The sequence below is a fragment of the Hesperophylax consimilis genome, chromosome 23 (genome assembly GCF_061612785.1).
Source record: "Hesperophylax consimilis isolate HC1 chromosome 23, BYU_Hcon_1.0, whole genome shotgun sequence".
Classification (NCBI taxonomy): Eukaryota; Metazoa; Arthropoda; class Insecta; order Trichoptera; family Limnephilidae; genus Hesperophylax; species Hesperophylax consimilis.
In genome coordinates, this window is record NC_142858.1 from 30,070,257 (window position 1) to 30,098,239 (window position 27,983).

Sequence of the window (27,983 nt, forward strand, 5' to 3'; positions counted from 1 at the left end):
CATTATTATACATAATATATCTACATATATACCGATATGTGTGTTATAGATGTATTATGTACTTATACTTAAACTGTTATACAGTTAATTTACCATAATGGGATGTGATTTTATACGAATACGAATCTACCATCATCATCATCATCATATTATACATAATATATCTATATTCTGATATGTTTTGACGGCCAAAAGTTTTACATTGTTTTATTTTTGTACGATATTTCGAGAAAACTGTAGTTGGAATTACTCAACTCTCAAATCTTCAATAATAAAAACAAATAACCACTTTCATATGAAATACAAAATTTTTAATTAGTTTTACAAATTTGTAAACATTTGTTTTTATCGTCTCCTGTAAAATTTTAGATTTGTGGCTTGTAAAATGTTGTCACTGTAAACACTGGTCTACATTTTATTTTTTATGTTAAACCGCACAAGAGTCCCAACTGCTCCCAACCGTCTGGAGCCAGTGAGACTATGGCATCCTCAATTGGCGTATGTTGTGAGGCTGAATGTAGCGTGGGGAGGAAGGTGGGAAGTACCTGGCTATTCAGATCTGGTCACCAAACACGGACAAAGCCATTTCAAGGAACGTTTCATGGTTTTACACCGGGGCGATACTGATAGTATATTTCGCTCTGCCCCTCTGAAAACTCTTGTCCTCGGTAACGGCTCTCAACCTAGAGTCATACCAATAAATTAGGATTTATAATTAGAGATACAAAATACTGATTAAGACTTTGTATTACTTGGTAACAAAAGATAAAAAAGCAATTAAAGTAAATATTTTGATTAAACAATCAATTATAAATGCGTTATCTGTTATTTGACATTAAATTCTTTCTAAAATCCCAGTCTGGACAGTACATATTTGATTGATTACTGTAATACAGATTTCCACAATAAGGCTGGAATGACAAAATGCAATAGTCGATTCCGCACATTAGTGATGCCATGCCATTAGAGCACATCGAGCACCAAACAAAATGCAATAGTCGATTCCGCACATTAGTGATGCCATGCCATTAGAGCACATCGAGCACCAAACAAAATGCAATAGTCGATTCCACACATTAGTGATGCCATGCCATTAGAGCACATCGAGCACCAAACAAAATGCAATAGTCGATTCCGCACATTAGTGATGCCATGCCATTAGAGCACATCGAGCACCAAACAAAATGCAATAGTCGATTCCGCACATTAGTGATGCCATGCCATTAGAGCACATCGAGCACCAAACAAAATGCAATAGTCGATTCCGCACATTAGTGATGCCATGCCATTAGAGCACATCGAGCACCAAACAAAATGCAATAGTCGATTCCGCACATTAGTGATGCACGTCATTGGAGCACATCGAGCACCAAACAAAATGCAATAGTCGATTCCGCACATTAGTGATGCACGTCATTAGAGCACATCGAGCACCAAACAAAATGCAATAGTCGATTCCGCACATTAGTGATGCACGTCATTGGAGCACATCGAGCACCAAACAAAATGCAATAGTCGATTCCGCACATTAGTGATGCACGTCATTAGAGCACATCGAGCACCAAACAAAATGCAATAGTCGATTCCGCACATTAGTGATGCACGTCATTGGAGCACATCGAGCACCAACAAAATGCAATAGTCGATTCCGCATATTAGTGATGCACGTCATTAGAGCACATCGAGCACCAAACAAAATGCAATAGTCGATTCCGCACATTAGTGATGCACGTCATTGGAGCACATCGAGCACCAAACAAAATGCAATAGTCGATTCCGCACATTAGTGATGCACGTCATTAGAGCACATCGAGCACCAAACAAAATGCAATAGTCGATTCCGCACATTAGTGATGCACGTCATTAGAGCACATCGAGCACCAAACAAAATGCAATAGTCGATTCCACACATTAGTGATGCCATGCCATTAGAGCACATCGAGCACCAAACAAAATGCAATAGTCGATTCCGCACATTAGTGATGCCATGCCATTAGAGCACATCGAGCACCAAACAAAATGCAATAGTCGATTCCGCACATTAGTGATGCCATGCCATTAGAGCACATCGAGCACCAAACAAAATGCAATAGTCGATTCCGCACATTAGTGATGCCATGCCATTAGAGCACATCGAGCACCAAACAAAATGCAATAGTCGATTCCGCACATTAGTGATGCACGTCATTGGAGCACATCGAGCACCAAACAAAATGCAATAGTCGATTCCGCACATTAGTGATGCACGTCATTAGAGCACATCGAGCACCAAACAAAATGCAATAGTCGATTCCGCACATTAGTGATGCACGTCATTGGAGCACATCGAGCACCAAACAAAATGCAATAGTCGATTCCGCACATTAGTGATGCACGTCATTAGAGCACATCGAGCACCAAACAAAATGCAATAGTCGATTCCGCACATTAGTGATGCACGTCATTGGAGCACATCGAGCACCAACAAAATGCAATAGTCGATTCCGCATATTAGTGATGCACGTCATTAGAGCACATCGAGCACCAAACAAAATGCAATAGTCGATTCCGCACATTAGTGATGCACGTCATTGGAGCACATCGAGCACCAAACAAAATGCAATAGTCGATTCCGCACATTAGTGATGCACGTCATTAGAGCACATCGAGCACCAAACAAAATGCAATAGTCGATTCCGCACATTAGTGATGCACGTCATTAGAGCACATCGAGCACCAAACAAAATGCAATAGTCGATTCCGCACATTAGTGATGCACGTCATTGGAGCACATCGAGCACCAAACAAAATGCAATAGTCGATTCCGCACATTAGTGATGCACGTCATTGGAGCACATCGAGCACCAAACAAAATGCAATAGTCGATTCCGCACATTAGTGATGCACGTCATTAGAGCACATCGAGCACCAAACAAAATGCAATAGTCGATTCCGCACATTAGTGATGCACGTCATTGGAGCACATCGAGCACCAAACAAAATGCAATAGTCGATTCCGCACATTAGTGATGCACGTCATTGGAGCACATCGAGCACCAAACAAAATGCAATAGTCGATTCCGCACATTAGTGATGCACGTCATTAGAGCACATCGAGCACCAAACGAAATGCAATAGTCGATTCCGCACATTAGTGATGCACGTCATTGGAGCACATCGAGCACCAAACAAAATGCAATAGTCGATTCCGCACATTAGTGATGCACGTCATTGGAGCACATCGAGCACCAAACAAAATGCAATAGTCGATTCCGCACATTAGTGATGCACGTCATTAGAGCACATCGAGCACCAAACAAAATGCAATAGTCGATTCCGCACATTAGTGATGCACGTCATTGGAGCACATCGAGCACCAAACAAAATGCAATAGTCGATTCCGCACATTAGTGATGCACGTCATTGGAGCACATCGAGCACCAAACAAAATGCAATAGTCGATTCCGCACATTAGTGATGCACGTCATTAGAGCACATCGAGCACCAAACGAAATGCAATAGTCGATTCCGCACATTAGTGATGCACGTCATTAGAGCACATCGAGCACCAAACGAAATGCAATAGTCGATTCCGCACATTAGTGATGCACGTCATTGGAGCACATCGAGCACCAAACAAAATGCAATAGTCGATTCCGCACATTAGTGATGCACGTCATTGGAGCACATCGAGCACCAAACAAAATGCAATAGTCGATTCCGCACATTAGTGATGCACGTCATTAGAGCACATCGAGCACCAAACAAAATGCAATAGTCGATTCCGCACATTAGTGATGCACGTCATTGGAGCACATCGAGCACCAAACAAAATGCAATAGTCGATTCCGCACATTAGTGATGCACGTCATTGGAGCACATCGAGCACCAAACAAAATGCAATAGTCGATTCCGCACATTAGTGATGCACGTCATTAGAGCACATCGAGCACCAAACAAAATGCAATAGTCGATTCCGCACATTAGTGATGCACGTCATTGGAGCACATCGAGCACCAAACAAAATGCAATAGTCGATTCCGCACATTAGTGATGCACGTCATTGGAGCACATCGAGCACCAAACAAAATGCAATAGTCGATTCCGCACATTAGTGATGCACGTCATTGGAGCACATCGAGCACCAAACAAAATGCAATAGTCGATTCCGCACATTAGTGATGCCACGTCATTGGGGCACATCGAGTACCAAATATTTTGTTAAAACTTAGCGGCCGTCCCAAATAAGATAGATTTATAGTTTAATTTAAAAAACAAATTTAAGGTACTTAAAAATATATGTAGGTGCCTGTGAATCTATTACTTATTGTAATAAAAATGTAGAGAATTATGCTTTTCTCAAATTACCCTCAATATAGTAATACTTGAGACGAGGGTCGTTTTAGTAAGAAAAAGAAACTACGCCTTTCACTTTCAGGATACATTTCAAGTTTTAAATTGAGATTCCGATTTTGAAAGAATAAATAATAAATTTTTAAAATTCGGAACATTTTATTTTCGTTTTGAGTATTCGGTGGGTTTTAGCCGAGTTCGGTTTTTTTTCACAAATTTGGGTAGATTTTTGCTGAAATCGGTAGATATATTTCAGTAGGAATCGCATCACTGGAAAAAGGAAAAAACATGTCTCATGTTTCCCTAACATGGCTGATTTAAAAGAAAATAAGGAATACAATTTTTCACAACATGGCAATACTTTTTCATCTTTGGTTTTGAAATGACAGATAGTGTTAGGATTTGAGAGTACAATTTAAAAATAATATGGTGATTATTATGGTAAAAATGGTACTCTCATATGGTGGTACTCTCCCAAAATAATATGGTGATTAATATGGTGATTATTATACCTATTAGTAATGTTTTAAACAGTTGGAAATACTTGCCACGGGTCAGGTCTCTCGTCCACAGTGTTGGTATGCCCAAAATTTGTTTGTTATTTGATTCCGAATAAATATGAACCTTATTAAGAGTAATCAACATTTCAAAATTTCTCTCGATTTTTTTGCTTTTTCCCTAAAAATATAATTTTACCTAAATGTAGGGAAATTTCCCTAGACATACCATCACTGCTCACAAGCGATACAAAAATAAATCATTATTGCCAATTTTATAATGTTGCCATAACGCAAAAACTATAGTAACTAAGTATTATACTTAACCTAACCTACAAAACTAGGCTATGTGAATGTTTAACCGTTATCACACAAAATCATTCAAACATATTTTTTTGACGCATCTGAATACAAAACTGGGATGTTTTTGCTTCCGCTGTAAAATAAGCAAAAACTCACAAGGCCAGTCTTGCAAGCGTGACGACTATGTGCATATTACAATTCACCTAACCTAACCTATTCAGTGGGAGATACTCTCAGTATCGCCCTGGTGAAGGACCACCACCCAGAATCGAAACATTACTTGAAATGACTTTAATAATAATAATAAGAATTTATTCCAGAATGTATGCAGGGGTAGTGCAATGCAATACATTCCATATTTGAATACTTTCTTTCTATTCCATACTTTAATGACCATATCTGAATATCCAGGTACTTCCCCTCCCGACATTCTTTAGCTTCACAACCTACCCCATTGGGAATTCCAGTCTCACTGGCGGGAGCAGATTGGACTCTTGTCCAATATTGATATATTTTATAATTACATTTTTATAAGTTTGGTTTTTTGATTCTTGTCTTATGTTACTTGTCACTGATTACAGCAGATACACGCACATTTATGGACACCTGCTTAATCTTATCTCTGAACATTTTCAAAGGTTAATTTGATTTCGGTTAGTGTTATCAAACACTGTAACCCAAAATTAGTGACACATTGGCTGCAAGTTGAGTTGTTTCTGCCTCAGAAGAGGATGGCCCATTTAAATCTGACGGGCTTCGGTGAGGAGTTGAAGCAGTTGCAGTACAAAGATGTACGTATTAGATACAGGGTGTCCGGGGGTGTGCGCTAACTTCAGGGGGTGATTCTACACGATAATACAAGTAAAAAAGAAAAATAAGAATAACTTTTTTTTTCACTTTTACCACTATGTAGAATCACCTGCCGAAGTTAGCGCACTTTACCCCCGGACACCCTGTATATATTATAATATATTTGTGTCAATCCTTGTGAGCGCCCTGAAGGAGTAACCATCTGTTACTTATGCCAGGGCGGGAAAGAGGTGGATAACCTCCAGTATTTCAATCAATCTCTTCAATAATGTTTAAATAACAAAACCATATACCTAAAAAGTTGAACGCTTGGAAGTCACATTTCCTAAATTGTTGAGGATATATGCTTGAAGTGTTTTTTACAATGTACCTATGTATTTCAAACGTATTTTCGGTAACGAATGAATGCAAATCTAGGAAGCGCAAATTAACCCACTTCCCGATATATGATTGAGCTGAAACTCGGCAGATAAACTCGTTGTCCATGACAATGCATTCTATCAATTCTCCATCTACAATACAAATAAACGTACTAATATATGATTCTTGTATATTTCATATGAATGTTCATTAACATACTAATATCTTTGATATGAATGTTATGAACATACTAATATATGATTCTTGTATCTTCGATATGAATGTTCGTGAACGTACTAATATATGATTCTTGTATATTTGATATGAATGTTCATTAACATACTAATATCTTTGGTATGAATGTTATGAACATACTAATATATGATTCTTGTATCTTTGATATGAATGATATTAACATACTAATATATGATTCTTGTATCTTTGATATGAATGTTCATTAATATTTTTATTTTATTTTATTTTTTTAAAAGAAAGACAAACATTCCTGGGTTACGAATAACCTGACAATATTTGAAAATCTCCTACTACCACCACAGTAAGCTGAAAGTGTTGCTTGTGTTGTGATGGAGGACTTAGCCAGCCGAGGAATTGAACACACTACTCCTGGGTGGGACCCAAACGCGATGTCAACTCGGCCACCGACCGGTGGTGAATTTGATATGAATGTTATGAACATACTAACATGTATATGATTCTTGTATCTTTGAAATGAATGTTCATTAACATACTAATATCTTTGATATGAATGTTATGAACATACAAATATATGATTCTTGTATCTTTGATATGAATGTTCATGAACGTACTAATATATGATTCTTGTATATTTGATATGAATGTTCATGAACGTACTAATATATGATTCTTGTATCTTTGAAATTAATGTTCATTAACATACTAATATCTTTGATATGAATGTTATGAACATACTAATATATTAGGAGAAATATTGCAATGGTGTTAGTGGCGCACAAGCTGCTAAATGGGCACATTTGCAATCCAGATATTCTGGAACGAATTTCTTTTTATGTCCCTGATAATTTCATCAGAGCTAGACAGCACAGATTATTTATTTTTCCAAGGGGCAGGACCAACCTACCAATGATCATGCCTTTGGGGAGAATAACTACTTTGTTAAATCACATTTCTTCTGTGATTGACATTTTCAATTTGAACCAAAGAGAATTTAAGACGGCAATAAGCATACTATTTAACAAATCTGGTTAATCAGATAGTATTGATGTATTTACCCATGCAAATAAATGTATGTACTGACTTCTTATAAACTGTTATTTATAAACTGTTATTTGTGAAATGTAAATGGAATATACTGTTTTTCACAATAAATCAATAAAATAAAAAATGATTCTTGTATCTTTGATATGAATGTTCATTAACATGCTAATATCTTTGATAAAAATGTTATGAACATATTAATATATGACTCTTGAATCTTTGATGTGAATGTTATGAACATACTAATATATGATTCAACATACTAATATATGAATGTTCATGAACATATGAGCACAATACGAAGACCGATACGGTATTGTTTGATCGGAGTGATACTATGTAGGTTTTGACTATATTTTTAGAATGAATACCGCCTTACTCATTAGATTTAGCACACCGGTTCAGCATTGGTATAAAGACCGGTTTAACTATTCCAACATTAAGCACCCTGTAATATTAACACTGTTCTATTAATTAAGCAAGACAGATAGTGTAAACAAACTTTTAGCCTCACATGCTTAATAGATTTTTGTTTTGTTTTAGAATCTGGACTGGTTTGTCCGTTATATAGATATCAATGAACTATGGAAAGCACAGCCGACATATGTAATATCCCAAATTGTTTTTACAATAGGATCACTCCTTACACTAACACACGGTAAGTTTATTCAGAATCTTACAAATATACAATTTGGGAAGCGGTTTTGGGTACCACCGCTCCGGAAACCTGTTATTGGATAACCGACACCTCTGTCATAGGTCTCCCCAAGTAGCAAGCTCCGTTTGGTGATTTGGCAGGGGTGCCCAGTTTCATCGAGTGAGGCGTGTTTAGGATGCGCCAGCCGGATCGGGAGAGGCTGGTTTGGGGAGCCCTTTGTGATGTCTGTATGAATGTGTGTAAGTGCAAGCGAGATAGCATGCTAGCGAGATGCTATAAAAGGCCATGCATACTAGGATTGTGTCTCTTTTGTTACAAGCAGCTCCCCAATAAATACCAGTACATAGATCACCTAAAAGTATCATGCAAGACCTTCACACTCCATACATTACACCCTTTGACCTCTCCAACTGGTCTCTCGACCCATCACCTTGCACCGCTGTGGAAGGAATAGATTCATAAGTCCGTCACTCTTCCTCTTCTTAAAAAGACCCTCACAAATCTCACAAATCCACACAAATTCCTAAAGATGACATAGGCCGAATATATACAATGTAATAATATTATGGCGCTTTAATGAAAATTGGCAAATGCAGGAAACTCCATTGATGGAGGACTGACGTTTGGCAAGGAGTATGTGGATGTGTAGAGTATTCATAAAATGTTATTTTATTTTGCAGCATTAAAGCGGGGAGGAAGATGGCCATGGTTGTGGCTGGCGACAATTCTCCATGGAATGGTTGTGGAGACCATATCGTACAACTTACCCGACATTGACAACTTTTGGCATTCACAAACCACCATTATTTTTCTGGGAGGAAGATTTCCAATTCACATTGTCTTGCTTTGTAAGTTATATCTTAAAATTTAATAAAAACAATCTTACTTTACAACTAGCGTTTCTTAAGCCTAAAATAATCTTTATGATTATGAAATAATATGCTGCATTTGGTGACTGGGTACAACATACCTACAATAAGTGATGAAACAAAGTTACCTACGTAACCTAGTTTTTGTTTCATCACTTTTAATGACTCTATATCACTTTTTAAAGGTGTGTTTAATTGTCAGTTTGATGAAATATCATGTAACTGCAGAATTTATACGTATTGATGATTTTAAAGAACAAGCATACCTCATATCCCTTAAAATAATTTAATTGACTCTTTGTGTGTTACCAAATTAAAAGAATGACCTTATATCTTATTTTCAATTAAACGGAATCATCATAGCTAATTATGGAAATTAACACGTTCAGATCTGAATTAAAACTAGCAGTGGTAGAGCATACGTGATGCTTGATAACAATTGGTAATTTTTGCGAAAAAATCACCTTAAGGGTGCTGTACAAATATATAATATATTTCCACAATTGCTAATTTCATTTGAAAGAACATTAGGTTGATTTAGATTGAACATAAAAATCAAATTTCAAAATATAAATATGCCAGAACTATTAGCTACAATCCAAAATAGAGTGCAAGCCAGTGCTACCAGCAATTGAAAAACTGACAATTCTTATTCACTCTAGAGAGGAAAAAAATCTTAAATCTTAAGTATTTATAAATACATATACACACAGTCCACTAAAAATAGTTAGGTATTTTTTTAGATTTATTCTACACAGGATGACATAAGTCCTGAGGAAAATAATTTCCGTCAGGACTTATGTCATCTTTGGGGATGCTGTGTGAAGGGTGTTTTTGTGGAAAGGAGACCCACGTTGTTGGAGGGAAGAAACACAGGCCAGCAAGCCATTTCACAGCTAAGCTGTTGAACTCGAGAACGAGGGGTAGAAACCACCCTTTCTCATGTGACAAATGTGAACCGGGTGCAATGTCTGGAGCGTATTTGGTATATTTCCAGAATGCACCGGTGTCGAAGGGATCAATGACACTAGTTCCTCGAAACATCTCCCATTGAAATATCAGTAGAACAAGGACAGCATCTCCACACGATGTCTGTGCTCTAAGGATTGCAATCCGTTGGTTAAGATAGGAGAATCTATCAAACGGATCGCCTGTTTCGCAGTCAAGGGTCTCAAAATTCCCAAAGCGTGTAAATTTAAAAAAGCCAGAGCTCAACTTTTGTTGCTGCTTCATATACTTAAGGAGATTTTCTGATTTACTTTTGAGAAGATCATCTTGTATTTTGTATTTTTAGATTCGGTCTTCATATATCACGCTTCTTATGCCGTGTCGCGGCTGCAGCTGCCCGCCTGGGCCGAGCCCTTCGCCGTGGGGCTGACAGTGGTGCTAATCGATATCCCCTACGACATCGTGGCCGTGAAGTTCGTCCACTGGACGTGGCACGACACAGACCCCAACATATTCGACAGGCACTACTGGGTCCCGTGGAACTCCTACTACTTCCATTCAACGTTCGCGGCCAGCTTCTCCTTCTTCTTCCATACTTCTCGTAAACTTTTCAACACTAAAAGTAACAAATGGCAATCTGCAGGGTAAGAGTTACAAAGACGAGTTATTTTTCTTAAAAAATACAAACAGATTCTCGTGGCTGTCGCAAATGTTATCCATCACCATACGTGATTGTGATTTATGAAGTTTTGTCGACATAATTTGTTTTCAGGTTTGTGAAGGAATTTGTCTGCATGACTATTACTGGTCTGCTTGGTATGCCCGGTGGTGTTTGCTTATTCCTCCCCATCTACCATCCCCTTCACGACTTTGGAAAAGTACACTCTGAAGTAACATTCTTCATTATTTTTGTTATATTTTTGACAATCTCTTGGAGCGGAGATAGGACACAAAGAATCACAGAAAAGCTCAAGTAAGTTACAAATAATAATTAACAGTGTTGCCGAAAAAAAGCATGCAAGATTTCTAATCTGCTACATAATGTTAAACTTCTAACAATAATGAGATGCGAGGTTGTTCTGACCATCTCACGCCGACCTATCTGCATAACTAAACTGCTATAAATCCCACAGAACAAACTTTATTGTATCGTAAAAAACAATGACATGGGAAAAATAGAGTAATCTTTTGCCATTCAAATATGTATAATCTATCTTAGAAACATTGTTTTTAGCTCTTCAAGCTAATTTGTTCAGTTTTTTTTAACAAACAGTATTTATCCGTAGGGGCAATTTGTTCGCTTTTCGGAACAGCTCGTACTGTTGTGTCCCCCTTACTGTTATGGTTAGAAATATGAACTACACTTTGAAATATAGAAGTTAATCACAGAATAATTTAAATGTACACCTCTATGAAACCAAAGATAAACTGCAATTTGAGAAAAATTTATGATTTTTTTTAAAATATGAAACAACAACAAAGTGAGGTGACAGTAATAATACATTTGTCTAATAAAATGTGGTTTTTTTTTTTCATTATCTGTAATTTAAGTTTAGTGATTAGATGAAAAAACTTAAGGTGAGCCATTTTTAAAACTTATGAAGTTCGATTTCAATGTTTTTATATTTAAAAAATTATATTTATTTCTGATAGTAAAATTTAAAAGGCCTTTCAAAAATAGTTCTTAGTTTTCGAATACATTCAGAAATAACTCATTTATTTGGATTTTATTGAGAGGCAGAAATGTACACAAATTCTAATAAATGTAATGGTCAATATGCCAGAGGCCTAAAGGGTTAAACATGTTTGCGAGAAAATGGCAAATGATAGTTCTAACCTCAAGTTTTGCAAATTAACTTCTTTTTTTCTTTTCCAGTGCAAGCAAATCTCTTTGTCAATCTTTTGCGCTTGAAATGTTAAATAATTATAATTTGTAGAGTTGACTGGGTGGATTGGGCGCTCATTCTGCACCTTATTTCTCACTACGGCATATATATGGCCTTCACTATCTGGGCTTATCCAGAAAATGAAGTGTCTATTGGATACCACGAGCCTGTCGGACCTTGTGACAACCAAGTCTCCTTGACAACAGCATTCGGCACGGTAAGTAAACTTCTTTCTTTTTAGGAACTGCTAGTATTTTTTACCTCGGTCACAAATTGCAATTGAAAGGAAGAAGGGGAATAATATAATTAGTACAACTCTAAATAGAATGACATGCGTGTATACATATGTTATTATTTGAAATAGGGCTTTAAAGCAGAGAATGGGCGGTTACCTTGGTAGGGTGTCCTCTTTGGATGAGAATAACCTCGTTGAATTTAATGTTTCAAAGGTCCAATCATCTCTACCAAGGTACAAAGTGCTTAGTGCTTAGGCACAGGGGCTTCATCGCAGCCAGTTAAGTTAGTCCCTCAGATACTTAAATAATTAACAACTGCTAACAATCGCAAGTTGAATCAAAGCAAATTGAATTTAGCATCCACCTCTGGTCTGACAGTTCATTTGATAGATTCTCATGTCTCAACAAACGGATTGCAATCGTTAGAGCACAGGCTGGGTGGGAATGCTATCCTTGTTCTACCAGTATTTCAATGGAAGATGCTCCGAGGAACTGGCGTCATTGATCCCTTCGGAACCGATGCAGTTGAGAAATATGCCAAACACGCTCTCAACATTTGTACTCAATTTACATTTATCACACGATATTTTGTTTACAGGTAATACCTAAGCAAGAGTTTTTGTGTATAACAGACTATGATGAAGATTACTTTGACTTTAAATGTTTGCCCAAAGGAAGGACCCCCAAACATGGTTCTGTTTGGTACACCATTTGCGGAACTCCGTTCAGGTTTGTTTGCATTGTTTACCTGCTACAGTTTCACTAAAACCAATATGAAATGCATAGAACCAACACTACAAATTATTACTAAATCTTACTTCAAATATAATAAACATAATCGCGTGAGACCTTTGGACATTTTATGAAATAAATAAAGAGAAATAGACAAACAACAAACACACTGACAAATGAATACAACAGTTTATTCTTTATATGGATCCAAAAACATCATCAAGCCCGCATCGTTTGGCAATCTTATTAAATCGCTTGGACCAGAACTAACTCTTTTCACTTTTTCTTATTCAATCAGTCTGGCTGGGGCTTTACATATGTACGGAAAACACAGCCATATAATCAATAATAATGTAATTAAAAGAAAAAATTGGATTTTTTCTTTTTTAAATGGTCAATACACGGTATGACCAAAAATGCTTGGATACAGAAGACATCAAGAAGCACCAAGTCATAAATTTTATTGGATTAATTAATTCATAGAGTATTTTTGAAATATTATGAAATCCGTGTCATTGTGGGCCTTGCTTGTCAAATATAAAAATAAATATCATAGTTGCGCTTGTAAAAACAGCTATGTACCAGATTTCAGTAAAATACACCAAAAATTAAGAAATCTGTCACAATCTCGGCTATGTCCATAAGTTTAACCGTTATCGCACAGTACTCATTAAAACGTTGTTTGTTAGCTTGCACTTGGAGAGAATACTGGGAAGTTAGTAGTTGGTCTTGCAAGTGCAATGACGATGACAAGCAAGTTAATTAATAAAAAGTCAATTATAATTTTGTTTGTTTCTTTTTACAGAAACCGATGCGAGTACATAGCAGTGCTGGCTACTATTTGCCTGACAGCCTTTGCGGTATTTTACAACTACTACTTTAGAACTGTGAATAGTAACAATGAAAAATCTGACAAAAATAAGAAACTTAAAGTTAAATAAAATATTTGAACTTTATAAATACTGTTATATAAATCAAATTGTTTTCATGTATACATTTATCAAAATAGATACTTGGTTTATTTTGCCAATTTTTGTGAAGACAGTTTTATATAAGTAGAACTAAAAATCAGGTAAATTTCTTAATAAATATTGAATTTCTCACCTTTAAAACCAACATATTATAAGAAAATAACAGAAAAATAATGTACATCATTCAAGACCTGTATTTATGCCATTTAATTTTACAAGATTCATTCATGAAGTCGACAAGTGACTGTTGGGTGAACAAGGAATAGTAATTAAAACGTGTCAATTTGTTGAAGTTCCATAACTCATGAAGACAGATAAATTCTAAGTTAAAGTTTTGGTTCTTCATTCTCTTTTCTTTTCCTAACAAACAATATGGGAAAACTAACAAAATATATTGTAGTAATAGAAAAACACCTTTTTGTGCACAGAAACGCTGGACTATTCCCACCTTTCATAGCAAAATATAGGTTTTTTACCAAATTTCTGACTTCTGTTTGTAAATTCCGACCCATGAATTGTTGTTTTCAGTTTATAGGTTAACTGTCACAAAATATTGTGTCAGAATTATTATGCTTTACAAATTTCGCAAAAATAAAAATATCTCTCTTAGCAGTTGTGGCACATTCAAAAATCCTACAACTGTATAACAACACAATTTAAATAAATAAAAAAAATTATAACTTGGATACACGTAATGAGGCAATAAAGTTATATTATGCGACATTTCACAGTTTTGTGGTGGTAGTATTATGCAAAATCAGGTAGCTTTTGGATTATATCTTCACAAAAGAAACTTCATCATCAAAACTGTGAAGAAATGAATATAAAAAAATAATATTTACTTGCTATAAAGTGTTATGGTAAAAACCACTGTCAAATAAAAAACTAACCTCAAAATGCTTATACACAATTTCAATCAGAAGCAATCTAATTTCTTAAAAAAAGTTTAATGTCCGAAAGAAAATAGCTTGAATTTGAAACGCATGGTTTATAAAGTCATTTATGAACATTCTAAATAATAGGACCTGCATAAGGTCTTCTGTCAATGTTAATTAGGTTTTCAAAAAACATTTTTAAATGAGAAAATAAATATATTTTTAAATAGTCTAAAATCATACCCTCATTCATAATGAATTGTTAGAAAGTTTCAAGAGTTGACAGCTATTTGTATAGAAGGTGCAAATATTATTATGCCATTACACATAAATGTAAAATTTAGAAATGGTGACTAGGCCAATTAAGATCAGACCTGCTTAAAGAAAGGTGGTAAGTTGCGTAACCACTTTCTTTAATTCATCCAATAGCAGCCTTTCATGTGGTTTAACTTTAATAATATTGTGTACCTACACATGCCAATACGCTAGCCATATTATGACCATTAAGTAAAAATAAAAATGCAACGCATACTTACTTCTGCAGTGCAAGATCGTTACCATGTTGAAATATCTGTCTCCAAGTTCATCCTTTGAAATTACCCACTTTCCAAATATTTGTTTGCTGCGATTTTTAATAATTTCTATATCTGCAACTGTTTTCTCTAACAAGTGCTGCAGAAATAAACTGTTTACGCACATTTCGAATTGGTTGCAAGAAACTCTCAATATCTGCAAGAGCAACTCGAGCAGAAATTGTTTTGAAAAAATTGAAATAGGTGTAGTCATCAAAACAGACTTGAGTTATAAAGTTCTGACTATTTAATATGACTAAGGACGGATTGTTTCGCAGAATGTGAACAATTCATTAAATTTTAAAGGTAAAATTCAAATTTTGTGAAAGTTCAATTAGTTATAATTATTTCATCATGGGTTTCACATTGCTTGAATTAAGTTTAGAATTTGATGAATTGTTGAAATTGTGTGAAACAACCCATCCTTCATACATTTATTTAAAATAATATTATATTATAAGAGTTTTCAATGCATAAAATAATAGAAATATTGACATAAAAGTTTAATATTTTGATTTCATTCATTTTGACAACTTGCAGCAACTGAAAGGACATCAACATAAATAAAAGACAAGTTATTCAGTAATTCGCTATGAGTCAGGTAATGGGTAAAACATGTAGCTATCAGAACGCAAAGTTCGCCAAGACACCTCCCTCTACGAGTTGGTAGGTTGGTTGGGAGTTGTGATGAAGGGATGGACGGGGGCGAAGGGAGTCAAGCAACTAGTTCTAGGTCGCACATGTCACCACTTACGAGGTGGTATGTATTACAGTGATGCAGATTCATAATACATATATCATGTCTTGGTATATGTAATAATTAAACATTTCTTTAAATTACCTAAATGTAAATATAATGAGTTCCTATCGAGAGTATCGTATGCAAATCAAGTAGCCCCCACACAATATAACATATGTAACTACACATCCAACTTCCTTGCCAATGAATGAATACACTAACATAGGAAATAGAAGCCGGAATGAACAATACAATCCATTCCATTCCCTTCCCTTTCGATACAATGTCTCCTTTTTGAGCAGTGCTAAAATATAATGCAGATATTATGATGAAAGACCAAATAAGACCCACACCAAATAAGACAAATTGGGAATTTAGCGCTCTTGTTCATTCGTCTCTCAAGAAAATAGTACAAACTTCGTTTCTCATCTCATTAGAAAATATCTTATAGTCTATTCATATAAAATAATTGTAACAAATTTATGTAGATAAAATTATTTTGAAATATTAATAAATCAATTTTGAAATATCGTAACAAAAATGTAAGTGTACCAATGGTGAATACACTTATTCGAGCAGGAAGAAGTAATTAACGTCCGGCTCCGAACTCCTTGGCGTCGTCCTCGGTGATGTCGCCATACTGCCAGATGGCGATGTGGTTGGTCTTGGCGATGTGCTGCGCTGCCTTGTAGTCGGTGACGATCTTCTGCAGGCGGCGGTCGCGACGCTTATCCACCAGCAGCAGGCCCTCGGCGATGAGGTTCTTGGCAATGTCATTTCGCTGGCTGTCGGTCAGCGTCACCTCGGGCACCGGCCCGCGGCTCTCCACGTTCAGCAACACGCTCTTGTTCAGGATGTCGTCCTTCAGCGACTTGATTGCTACTTCTCTGTAGTCCGTGTCGGCGGGTAGGGTGACACAGGCCAGGGTATACTCTTGTGCATACGCCTTGTCTGTTGTGAAGTGGGAGGGGAGGGTTGCCAAGCTTGAGCTGTTCAAGATCTCTCTGTTGCCGTAATCTACGTACAAAACTGATATGTTGGCTCCCTGAATTTTTTCTATTTTAGCACGGTACCATTGCTTGTCGAAGGAGAATCGTGCGGCACACAGCTCTCCCCGCTTGGGGGTGTAAGCTCCGGGGAGTGGCGGGCTGGCACTGAATTCCTGGTGGATCTTCTCCATTAAAAGTTCCAGTTTAGGTCCTTGTTCGGTGTGCTGCGCATAGAAATGTCCCTCATCTGTTACTTCTGTGACAATCACTTTCTCTAGGTTCACTTTTCGTTCTTGCTGTACTCGCTCTTCTTCTGGGCGTTCCTCATCCTTAGGGGCCTCAACGTAGTCTCTCCAGATTCCGATCTTAGAGGCCTTAGCTCCGTCTTCGGCGGCTTTAAGGGCACCTTTGTGTTCGGCGGATCTCTCAGCGGTGGAGTGCATCTGAGCAAGGCCGGCGTTGACCAAAGCAACAGATAGGTTGACGTCGTCAATCCACAGCCATCCAATGAAGTTACCAGCTTTGTCCATGTTTTCGATATTGATAGTGACCTCGCGTTGTAACACTTTCTCCTTTGTGAAGGTGAGAGCTTCCTCGCCGAAAGGCTCAGACTCCTGTAAAGGGCCCCCGTTAATTCCAGGGCGGGCTCCGCGTGGGCAGGTGATTCCAGCTAGCAGGAAGGTCAACAGGCGACTGTCCTTGGGGATGAAGAGACGCAGCCTGGAACCGCTGGCCACAAACTCCACCACAGCCTCGAGGCGGGGGTGGCGCTGCAGACCGGCCAGGGACAGTTTGGCCATAGCCACGTCGCCACTGATGTTGGGCACCTTGTGGGCGGGGATGTCTTTCTTAGCGTGCACTCCAATAGCAGCCTTTGTTGCCTTTAGTTCGGACTCTACCAATTTGTCGTAATGAGCACTCCTTTGATCATCATCCTGCCGGTAGCGAACCACGTGGGCCAGTCCTTTGGCCACTAAATCCACGGCTACATTTCTGTAAATTAAAAAATTAGCATTACATAATATGCAAACCAAAAAATATGATCAGTCCTGCATACATCAGAAGGTGAAAGTACGGGAAGAACTTACGTTTTCCCAATGGTGACTGTGCAACAGCTCTTTTCAGGTAGGTTGTCTCGAGCGGGTTGAATATAGTCGACAGACACATTGACTTTCTTTCCAATCAAGAGTTTCCTCAGGAACTCCCTGGCCTCAAACATCCACGGGATGTCGTAGAGCGGCCTGAAGCCCTTGGGTCTCTGCACGGGCTTACCATCTTCTTCAGATGCTCTAAAACAAACAAATCAAAACATTGGTTAACAACAAGATTCCGTGTTTTTATCCTTTCCATTTTGTTGCTTTTAATGTTCCACCAATACCACAAATTCTGGGTCTAACTACCCAAATATGTACTTCTCATTGCCTGAATACTAATGGAGGGTTATAATATGGATTCATCGGCAGAAATTTTTTAACTTAATAAATACCAAAGATTGTTGCTGGAGCAATGCAGTTATGAATAAAACTATTCTTATGTAAAAGCCCTTAAAAGGACGTTAAATATATATATGGTCACGGAATAAAACTAAAACTAACAGATTCTTTGGCAGAAATGTTAAATGGGATTTTTTTCAATATTGGTCAAAATTTGTAAAAACTATATTTTATAGAAGTATATTATGTGTGCTACCTAAGATTATATTACAAAATCAGACTTTTTTTCATTGAATGTAGAAATGGGACATGTTAAAAACACACTACCTTTTTATCTAAATAATTAAAATCATGAGACAAAAGACAAAAACGCAGTGTGTAAAAATGCAAAAATGCCCTGCAAAAAAATTGAGAAAAATGCCCTCTTAAATTTTTTTATTATTACTTTTCTTTGGGAGGGCGGATGCTGGATAAAAAGATCTTCTTCTGTACTCCATTGTTCTGCTTGATGGTGAGGGCATCACCGTTGATGATCTCCAACACGGTTCCGCTGAACTCCTTCTCTTTGATGGGTACAGCGGGTGCTGAAATGGGGTGGTTCTTCCAGATCTTGAGGTGGTTCTCTCGTGCGTATTTCTCTGCCGCTCGAAGCGTGGCAGCTCCTGGATTATAAAGATTTATCTATAGATACATGTGAAGAAACATCCCGTATTTGTTTGGTTGAACCCTTCATTCTATCGTACATTCTTAATTTAATAGTTTATTAAAAATACTAACCAGATTTCAAGTAGGCAATTGACCAGTCTACACATCTTGCGAATCCCTTCTTGAGAAGGAGCTCGGCGATGTTTCCGTTGGGGTGGACGATGGTGCCCACAAAGTTGTTGTTGTTGATGGACTCCAGTATGATGTCCACATCTCTCTGCAGCAGGAGAGACTCTACAAAGTATTTGGCTTCCTCCACTAGGGGGTCGTCAGATGTGGGGTCGGGTTTGCCAGAGTTATCGAGCTTCACGCCCGGGCACTGAAACAACCAAAACATACAATATTACTTGGATTCTTTAACTTTTCAAAACCATTTGATAATTTATTTTTTTTACTTTTCCATTTGAAATTTTTCATCTCTAAATTATTAAATAAAGATAAAATTTAAAAAGATGACTTACGCGAATCCCGGATAACATCAGTGTAATATAGTAGAATGTGTTGTCTTCAGGCATCAGGAAAGCTCTGACGGTGGATCCATCTCGGACGTGTTCGATAACGGCTTTAATGGGTTGTCCGTTGAACTTGGAAACATCTCGGTCATTGGTCCATTCAATCTTGCGCACATGGTCCTGAAAGAAATATTTAAGGTTTTGTACTAAGAATAGAATTACGAGTCCACATTACACGAATCCCTTCTGAAGTGTATTTGTAAAAGTGGATGAAAGGTATCTCAAGCGTGTCTTATTCTCTCTCTTACATTATCACTTCTCGAATAACCTGTACATAACCTACCTACATGCTTTAAATAAAATGACTCACACCTTCTGAAAGGGAGTGCTTACCTGGGGAGGGTCATGACTGTAGATTCCGCGTGCCTGGGCTTTCGCCATCTCTTCGAACTTCTGCAGGTTTGCAAAGTCTGGTGATTTGGTATCACCTCGCAGAGACACCAAGCCCTCGCTGACCAAGGACTCTACAATGTTCTCGGACTGGGCCAAGGTGGGGCCGAGGAAGATGAATCCACTCTCCCGTGTGGCGTTGGGAGCCTTATCCGCTGTGAAGAACACTTCTTTTCCAATCAATTTCTTTCTGAGGAACTCCCTGGCCTCCCACGCCCAAGGTTCATCTTTGGTGGAGGGTTTTGAGCTGTAAACAAATATATATTGTAACAACATGAGTGTGGAAGCGGCGTTATGAAACGGATGTGTACATTGGTCCAGTCCAACAGGGAGCAAGATAAAATTAAGTCTAAATAATGAGAAAACAATATGGAAGCAAGCTTGTGCATCTAATCATAAATGTACTAACTAATGTAAATAACTGCGATTGATATCATAGATTGATGTGTTATTGTATTGAGCACCACACAAGTGAAACATATGGAATGCATTGTAGATAAGTTAACAGAAAGACATATTGTTGAAGGCATTAAATTAGCTGTATAGATGTAAAATCAATGAATCTGAACTATTAGATATCAATTTCAAAACTTGAATGCCAAATACGACTAAATAAGATGAGAAAAACAAGAAACCTGTCAAATTTCCATTTGTTGCATTCCCAGTGTGAAAAGGGTTTAAGAAAACAATAGGGGAGGCAAAAAGCACAATAAGACGGAAAAGAAACGAAAACAATGGGCTTTTCAACTTACTCATTGGGGCGACGTTCTAGCTTGGGCGCCTTGACAAAGGCGAGGTTAAGCTGCCTCTCAGAAGGGGGTCCATCAAGTCTCGGCCTGCCCTGTATAGTAACAGAATCCCCCGATAGAACCTAAAATAACGAAAAACGCAAGTGTAAATTTCCGCCATTGCTGTAGGCTTTAACTCGGGACAAAATATGGTACTTTTCGGGGAGGAAAAAAAAGCGAAAGCGACGTAATCCGAGCGAAAGCCTTAAGAATTAGAGAGATTCAAACAAAGATGACACCAAATTAAGAACTTTCACCCACGATTAATTCATAAAACCCATATGCTATTGCAATTTGTCAGTGATTGTGGGTGCCAACTCGGCAAATGGACGACATCATCTGGGAGTTACAAACTTAGTAATATTATAATAACTAGTACGAGTTCCATGCGAGTAAAACTCAGGCAATTCATTAATAAGTAACTAAATACCTGTTTAATGGTCCCTCTTTTAATGTTAGCCAACGAAGTATTCATTATAAGTTTATGAACCAAAGGCCACGCGATTCCGGAGCAAAGCAGTCGACGTTGTGAGAAGTGGTGTGTTGGCCGTTGTGGATGCGCGCGCAACCAACTCGTCACAGGCACACTGAGACTAATGCCGTTCACACGAGTATGCCTTAGCTCTCACGTGGCAGACATTCTTTTCTCAAAAACCAAGGAGAGAGTCACGAGATTGGTCGAAATAACAAAATGGCGGAGCTGAATTTATTACGTTTATGAACGAAATATTTCGCGATAGCTTGAAAGACGCAAAGACAATAATATTTACAAAACTTTTTTTTTTTAAATAATAAAAGGTCGTTTTCAAATAAGTCGTAGTCAACCTCAACCAATGCATAGCTAGCGGTGTATTCTGGAATGTTCGATTCCAACTAATTTCACTTCTTCTATTTGATTCTTTCTAATTATTTTTTAGGTACATATGAGTTTTCAACTAATACGTACGCCATGTGCCGTACCTTTTTCTTATCTCCCAGCTCAGACCCCCCCCCCTCTCCTCCACCAAGCCTGCCGACAAAAACTAAGGAATTACAATTTTCAAATACGTCTTACCTATTGTCAAATAATTCATTACTATGGGTTAACCTCCCACTTCAAAAAATTAAATGATTTTTTTTCTAAAATATTGACAAAGTATAATACCAAGAGGGGCATTTAGACACATGAAAAATTTGTTTATGGTAAGTAAATTATTTTATTTATGGTTTTGACTTTGACAGATTTATAAATGGTAAACAAACAGGGTAAAATAATATTATTATGTGACGTTATTACTTAAGCAGTCGGTTTACGAATAGTCTTCTAGAATCAGTCGCCAGGTAAATTTTGATTATTCAGACTCGTTTTTAATACGCAAACCCAAGCCGAGTCCCAATTTTGTATCTCTAAATATTAAAAAATAAAGTTGCTATCCGTGTCTGTTTGTGCGCTTAGTTCTTCTAAACCACGCAGCGGATTTTGATAGGGTTTTCACTATCATTTAGAGAATTTCTTCCGGATGGTTTATATATTTATAAAACATGCATATTATATTTATAGAAAGTAGAGAAAAGTCAATGTTTTGTAATCGAGTCGTAAAAATAATATTTGCGGGAGCTTACATTGCTAACGCTGGCTAAACCTCATGAGATGCATCAAAATAATGTACTGCGGAGTTATATATCTTAAAAAGGCCTACAGAAAAGTCCTGGATGGTATATGTCTATCTCCTAAGGATAACCCCTAGCAACGCCGGGTGCACTCAGCTAGTTAAATATAACATAGGTTTGTTAGGTGTTTATTTTTATCACTTTAGCTCGAATCTAAAATTATTTTCCATTTCATATTCTTAGTTATTTCTTACAGTAATTAGTTGAAACGATGTGTTATTTTAATGACTGCACGATATTATAGAAATAATTAGGTAATTCAAGCCTAATGGAGACTCCAGGAGATGTACGGGATGTAGAGGGTGTACGGAAACTCGTAGTATAAGCGGGAAACTGGTTACTTAAACTACATCAAATTTGGAGTCGATTTTTCTGGTGTAACTTTATTTTACTTGAGTTTTCGTTTTCGAGTAAATCGAGTCCAAAGTTAGGATTTTTAGTTATTTTTTTAAAATCTGTCTTTAGGATAGGTCCTGCGTGGAACTAATGTAAAAAAAACCTCTGTTGATCCTGGGGACACTTTAATATATTCTCATTGGCAATTTGTGCAATGAGACAGGGGAAGATGTGGCTCCTCTAAAAAAATATTGAAAAGAGAAAAATTGGAACTGATTGTTTGAAGTATTCCGAAAAGCGGTAAAGTATTTTAATAATGATGTAATATTTTTGAACATTTTAGAATTATAAATATTTTTGAATTACAGTCAAACTTGGTTGTAACGATCACGAGGGGAGCAACTAAATTTGCTCCTTATAGCTGTTAATGGTTATATCCAAAAATGTTTGTTTAAAGGTCACATGTACCGACCTACCTGCCTCTACTATCAATATATTCGCAATAGTACAGTATATTTTCAAAATACGAGTAGGTATTACTTATTAAAAAAAATAATTACAAAAATACATTTTTACTATTCAAATTTATTTATGTTTAAAAAATTTCGCTTTCATGCTTCTCAATTTCCTCCTCAAAACAATGCATTATAATTATCATCACCTTGTTCAAGGCTTCCAAGAAAAATATCACTAAATTGTCTATCAGAACAAAATTACTTTATTATAATACTAGCTGCACCACGCTACGCATTGCTGTTACTCAGTCCATGATGCTTTTATGTCCAACATGTTTTTCATGTTTGTCCAACAGATTTATATACTTATTTGGAAAAACAGCGCCATATGTTGGACGTAATAGCAACACGCAATATTGTTTCTCTAATATAACAAAAGAGAGTCTCAATAAACTACATTTTAGTAATATATCAAGGAGTGCTTTTTTATATATTTGAAATACATATTACTTATAATTATTTTAAGGTAGATCATATGCATGTATAACTTATACAAATATGTACATGCATATATACACACATTAATACATGCACACATAGACACATATACTATACACATTATAAAATAATAATATAACAGAAATAAAACTTTTTGAATTTCGACTACGAACTAGGTCTAACAATAATTAAAAATACGTATTCATTGTTCCATACCAGATAAACGGGTTGGTTACTTATATTAATCTAAGATAAAAATACGTATTCCAAGTTCCGTATTGTTCCATACCAGATAAACGGGTTGGTTACTTATATTAATCTAAGATAAAAATACGTATTCCAAGTTCCGTATTGTTCCATACCAGATAAACGGGTTGGTTACTTATATTAATCTAAGATAAAAATACGTATTCCAAGTTCCGTATTGTTCCATACCAGATAAACGGGTTGGTTACTTATATTAATCTAAGATAAAAATACGTATTCCAAGTTCCGTATTGTTCCATACCAGATAAACGGGTTGGTTACTTATATTAATCTAAGATAAAAATACGTTTTCCAAGTTCCGTATTGTTCCATACCAGATAAACGGGTTGGTTACTTATATTAATCTAAGATAAAAATACGTATTCCAAGTTCCGTATTGTTCCATACCAGATAAACGGGTTGGTTACTTATATTAATCTAAGATAAAAATACGTATTCCAAGTTCCGTATTGTTCCATACCAGATAAACGGGTTGGTTACTTATATTAATCTAAGATAAAAATACGTTTTCCAAGTTCCGTATTGTTCCATACCAGATAAACGGGTTGGTTACTTATATTAATCTAAGATAAAAATACGTATTCCAAGTTCCGTATTGTTACATACCAGATAACCGAGTTGGTTACTCATATTAATCTAAGATAAAAATACGTATTCCAAGTTCCGTATTGTTCCATATCAGATAACCGGGTTGGTTACTCATAATAATCTAAGAATAAAATTATAATAATAAGTTTAGCAATTCTAATTAACAATGAAAATTGTAATAAAAATTGCCTAGTGTAACCATAGTTTTACTTTTATGAGTAATGCTTGTGTTTGGATAACAAAATGACCACCCTCACATTCCAAATCTCAAATAGAACAGGTGAAAGAGTGCGAAGAAATAATAATTTGTTATTTGTGGGTTTACACAAAGGTTTCGTAAACTACACAAAAATAATAAAATCATAAGAATAACTTTTTTAATGAAAAAAAGATCTTCGTGAATAACCATCCCCCAAAGTTTAGCGGTATGAGTGTAAAATACGCGTGGTGTATACAGGGTGTCCAGTCCGTAATCCTTTGGAGGGCTGATAGGCCAACTTATGACGAACCAGAATATCACAATATAAATAATAAAAGGTCATTAGTTTTAGAGATTTTTATGAATTTTGTAAGAATCAACATTGCAAATCAGTTTTTCGAGTGCCACAGCTACAAAATTCTTTATTATAAGATTCTATTTTATATTACACAACCTGAACCTTATGCACTTTACCACCCTGGACACCCTGTTTTAATATAATTTAACATTAAGTTAATAAATATTATCGCTTTAACTTAATTCATAGAAACCAATAAACGCTGATTCGAAGTTTATAATTTATTTAAATCTTTGCTTTTTTAAATTTAAGTACTTAATTTTGATTAAAGTTTGATTGCTCTTATAGAAATCCATTATTATTCTTTATTATATTTACATTTTCGTACCTAATTTCGAACTTGGGGGACCCTACGTTTATAGCCACTGGTTAAGTGATTTTCAAATTGGCAGTACCTACCCATACCTACCTATCGAACATCACACCGATCAGCTTAAGTGTTTTGTCAAAAATAAGGTTTTACGCGTATATAATAAAATTAAATAGCCCTATTTTCCATAATCGTAAATGCAAAGAGTCGCATATTATTGTCATTAACTCTAATCCAGCCAAGTTGTGCAATGGTTTGCAGGTAAAATCTTCAAAAATGTTAATAATAGAGTGTACAATACTGGATTAGTTGTTTTAATTCCCCGGATTCAATTAGGATAATCCGTTAATTAAAGCGCTGGGTAAACAACTCGCCAACGAATTTCGATTTCAACTACTAACATAGGATGCCCAAACAAACACCTCATCATGAAGTTCCATGAGAATGGTGATAGCGACAGCGAAGAAGAAGATGAAGAATATTATTAATAATGTATCCTTTTAAAGTCATAAACTGTTTTTCTCCCAAATTATTTTCTTCTAAATGATTTTCTCCCTGCAGTTAGATATGCAGGACCACCGAAGCGAAAATGACGCAGCCGAAAGATGCAAAAATGAAATATTTACATTCAGTAAATCATATTGGCAAAATAGAGTAAAAAGTTCAAAACTTTTTTGTTTTTATTTTCCCTGTCATTTGTACGAGATTTTTTTATCCATTTAAGAATTTTTCGTAATAAAACACAATCAGTCTTGTAAATACAACCATCAGATGGTAATAGTAATAATTCCAAATGAGCCGCAGTACTAGTTAGTTAGAAACATGAAAGGGTATTGTTATAAGCCCTAGCTAGTTAGAGGATTACGAAAGAATCCATAAAATCAAAAAAGAAAAAAAAATCATTCCCCGGATTCTTTTAATATCAACGAATATACAATTTCAATTAAAACGGCTGCAATTTTCTTGTATTTTTCAATAAGAAACAGTTTCAAACATTCAATATTGCAGGTATAGATTTGAGCGAGTGTTTTTCACGGACAACTAACTATATGTAGCCCTTTCGCGTGTAACTTCTAAGCAAAATCTGTTTGTGCTGTCTAATGAAAAAAACAGCTGTAATCATTGTACATTCTGTAGTTACTGGCAGTATAGACTGATTCAAGAAAAGACTTCGATATTTCAGCTAATATAACCTAATGAAGTTGCTAAATCGGTAAGCTGTGCAAAAAATGTATATTAACAAAATAATATAAATTAAAAAACAAAACACATTATGTAAAGTCAACTGATTTTTAAAATAATTACTAAATGCACTTTTTGGAACTGTTAATGTCGAAGCGCCAAAAAATTGATCGGATAGTAAATGTGTCTAAATCGCTCGGACACATTAATACATTGCGCCCGTGCGAGGCCGGGGCGGGTCGCTAGTTGTTTATATTGTAATCTACTTAGATAATATTATGTACATTTGATATTACCATTGCTGATTATGATAATTCGAACATAATAGGTACTACAAAGAAAAATATACAGAAATTATCGTGTAATTTAAAAATAAAATATGCGGTTGAATTACAAGTGTAAACAAACTTTAAATACAATATAACTAGGTTAAATTTATAGCAAACATTTATAAGATGACCTAAATTAAACTATTGTACTTGCATCGAAATGACATTGTTATAACCATTTTTCTAATGGTTAGTTTGATGGCGTCACAACATTTTTTCGTAGTAATGCAGGTTTTTAAACACCGGGTGCGGTCATGGATGTATTTTTGCACTTTGGTTCATTACAATAAAATTAATGACGACGTGCTAACACTTAGTGTGTTTTTAATGTTATGATCATAAATATACCACTCTATTATGATTTTTGACAGAATCGATTCCTTGTTCGATGACATGAAAATGAATATAAATATTTCGATGATCAAAAAGACCGAGTAAATCATCGATGATTTCTGGATTGTGCCCATCGCTAGGGGTGCGCCTGTTCACACATTGCCGGAGGATTGGGGGCGGAGCTACGAAGTTTGCCGAGTGAACACGAAGGCTCAAAGCGGCTCGGAACTACGAAGTTTGCCGAGTGTACACGAAGGCTGGCAACAATCAACTTGATTTTGAATAATTTGTTTGAAGTCTTGAAGTTTGACTGTGGTTTGACGTTCGAAAATCTCTCAAGTATGAGGTTTTGAGATTTTGAGTTGAAAGAAACGAAACATGGAGGTCGTTATTAGTAAACATTTACAAGACATAATCAACCCTACGGACGAAAATAAGTATTATTCTGGATACTTCGACAGCCAGGAGAAATACGCTGCATTCAATACTGACTTGAAGGCTTCAGGGTTTTCATTCTCAACCAGAACCAGTTATGGTAGAAAAGGTATGTAGCCCTACCCTACTACAATCACAGAGCGTGCAGCGTCTAGCCCTGCCCTTTTGGCCAACATAAACT

The 27,983-nt window shown here is 36.3% G+C and overlaps 2 protein-coding genes across 10 annotated transcripts; one reads left to right on the forward strand and one right to left on the reverse strand.

The window, feature by feature from the left end:
- The first annotated feature begins 4,701 nt into the window (after positions 1-4,701).
- LOC149412555 (uncharacterized) lies at positions 4,702-15,653 on the forward strand. 9 transcript variants are annotated; one of them, XM_089646035.1, is made up of 9 exons: positions 4,702-4,819; positions 5,717-5,923; positions 8,103-8,217; positions 8,898-9,065; positions 10,381-10,678; positions 10,807-11,007; positions 11,972-12,137; positions 12,755-12,885; positions 13,694-15,653. In XM_089646035.1, the coding sequence occupies exons 2-9, from the start codon at positions 5,864-5,866 to the stop codon at positions 13,827-13,829; spliced, it is 1,275 nt and encodes a 424-aa protein (XP_089502161.1). In that variant the 5' UTR covers positions 4,702-4,819; positions 5,717-5,863; the 3' UTR covers positions 13,830-15,653. The 9 variants fall into 9 exon arrangements, with proteins under 9 accessions (XP_089502161.1, XP_089502155.1, XP_089502153.1 ...); XM_089646029.1 differs by having other exon boundaries at positions 4,707-4,831; XM_089646027.1 differs by having other exon boundaries at positions 4,709-4,910; positions 5,714-5,923.
- A 141-nt stretch (positions 15,654-15,794) lies between these two features.
- On the reverse strand, positions 15,795-21,434 carry Tudor-SN (Staphylococcal nuclease domain-containing protein 1). The gene is made up of 8 exons (XM_089646025.1): positions 21,293-21,434; positions 20,827-20,945; positions 20,018-20,321; positions 19,634-19,804; positions 19,245-19,491; positions 18,913-19,129; positions 18,123-18,323; positions 15,795-18,027 (listed from the first exon to the last, which is right to left on the reverse strand). Exons 1-8 carry the CDS (start codon positions 21,335-21,337, stop codon positions 16,635-16,637), a joined length of 2,697 nt encoding a protein of 898 aa, XP_089502151.1. The 5' UTR covers positions 21,338-21,434; the 3' UTR covers positions 15,795-16,634.
- Positions 21,435-27,983: the final 6,549 nt, after the last annotated feature.

Coding starts and splice junctions, on each gene's coding strand:
- LOC149412555 (XM_089646026.1), top strand. CDS start 4,793: ATGGTGGTACTCTCCCAAAATAATATGGTGATTAATATG. Junction 9,066..10,380: donor AATTCACATTGTCTTGCTTT/GTAAGTTATATC, acceptor TTGTATTTTTAG/ATTCGGTCTTCATATATCAC. Junction 12,886..13,693: donor ATTTGCGGAACTCCGTTCAG/GTTTGTTTGCAT, acceptor TTCTTTTTACAG/AAACCGATGCGAGTACATAG.
- Tudor-SN (XM_089646025.1), bottom strand. CDS start 21,337: ATGAATACTTCGTTGGCTAACATTAAAAGAGGGACCATTAAACAG. Junction 20,322..20,826: donor CTAGAACGTCGCCCCAATGA/GTAAGTTGAAAA, acceptor ATTTGTTTACAG/CTCAAAACCCTCCACCAAAG. Junction 18,324..18,912: donor ATCCGCCCTCCCAAAGAAAA/GTAATAATAAAA, acceptor TGTTTGTTTTAG/AGCATCTGAAGAAGATGGTA.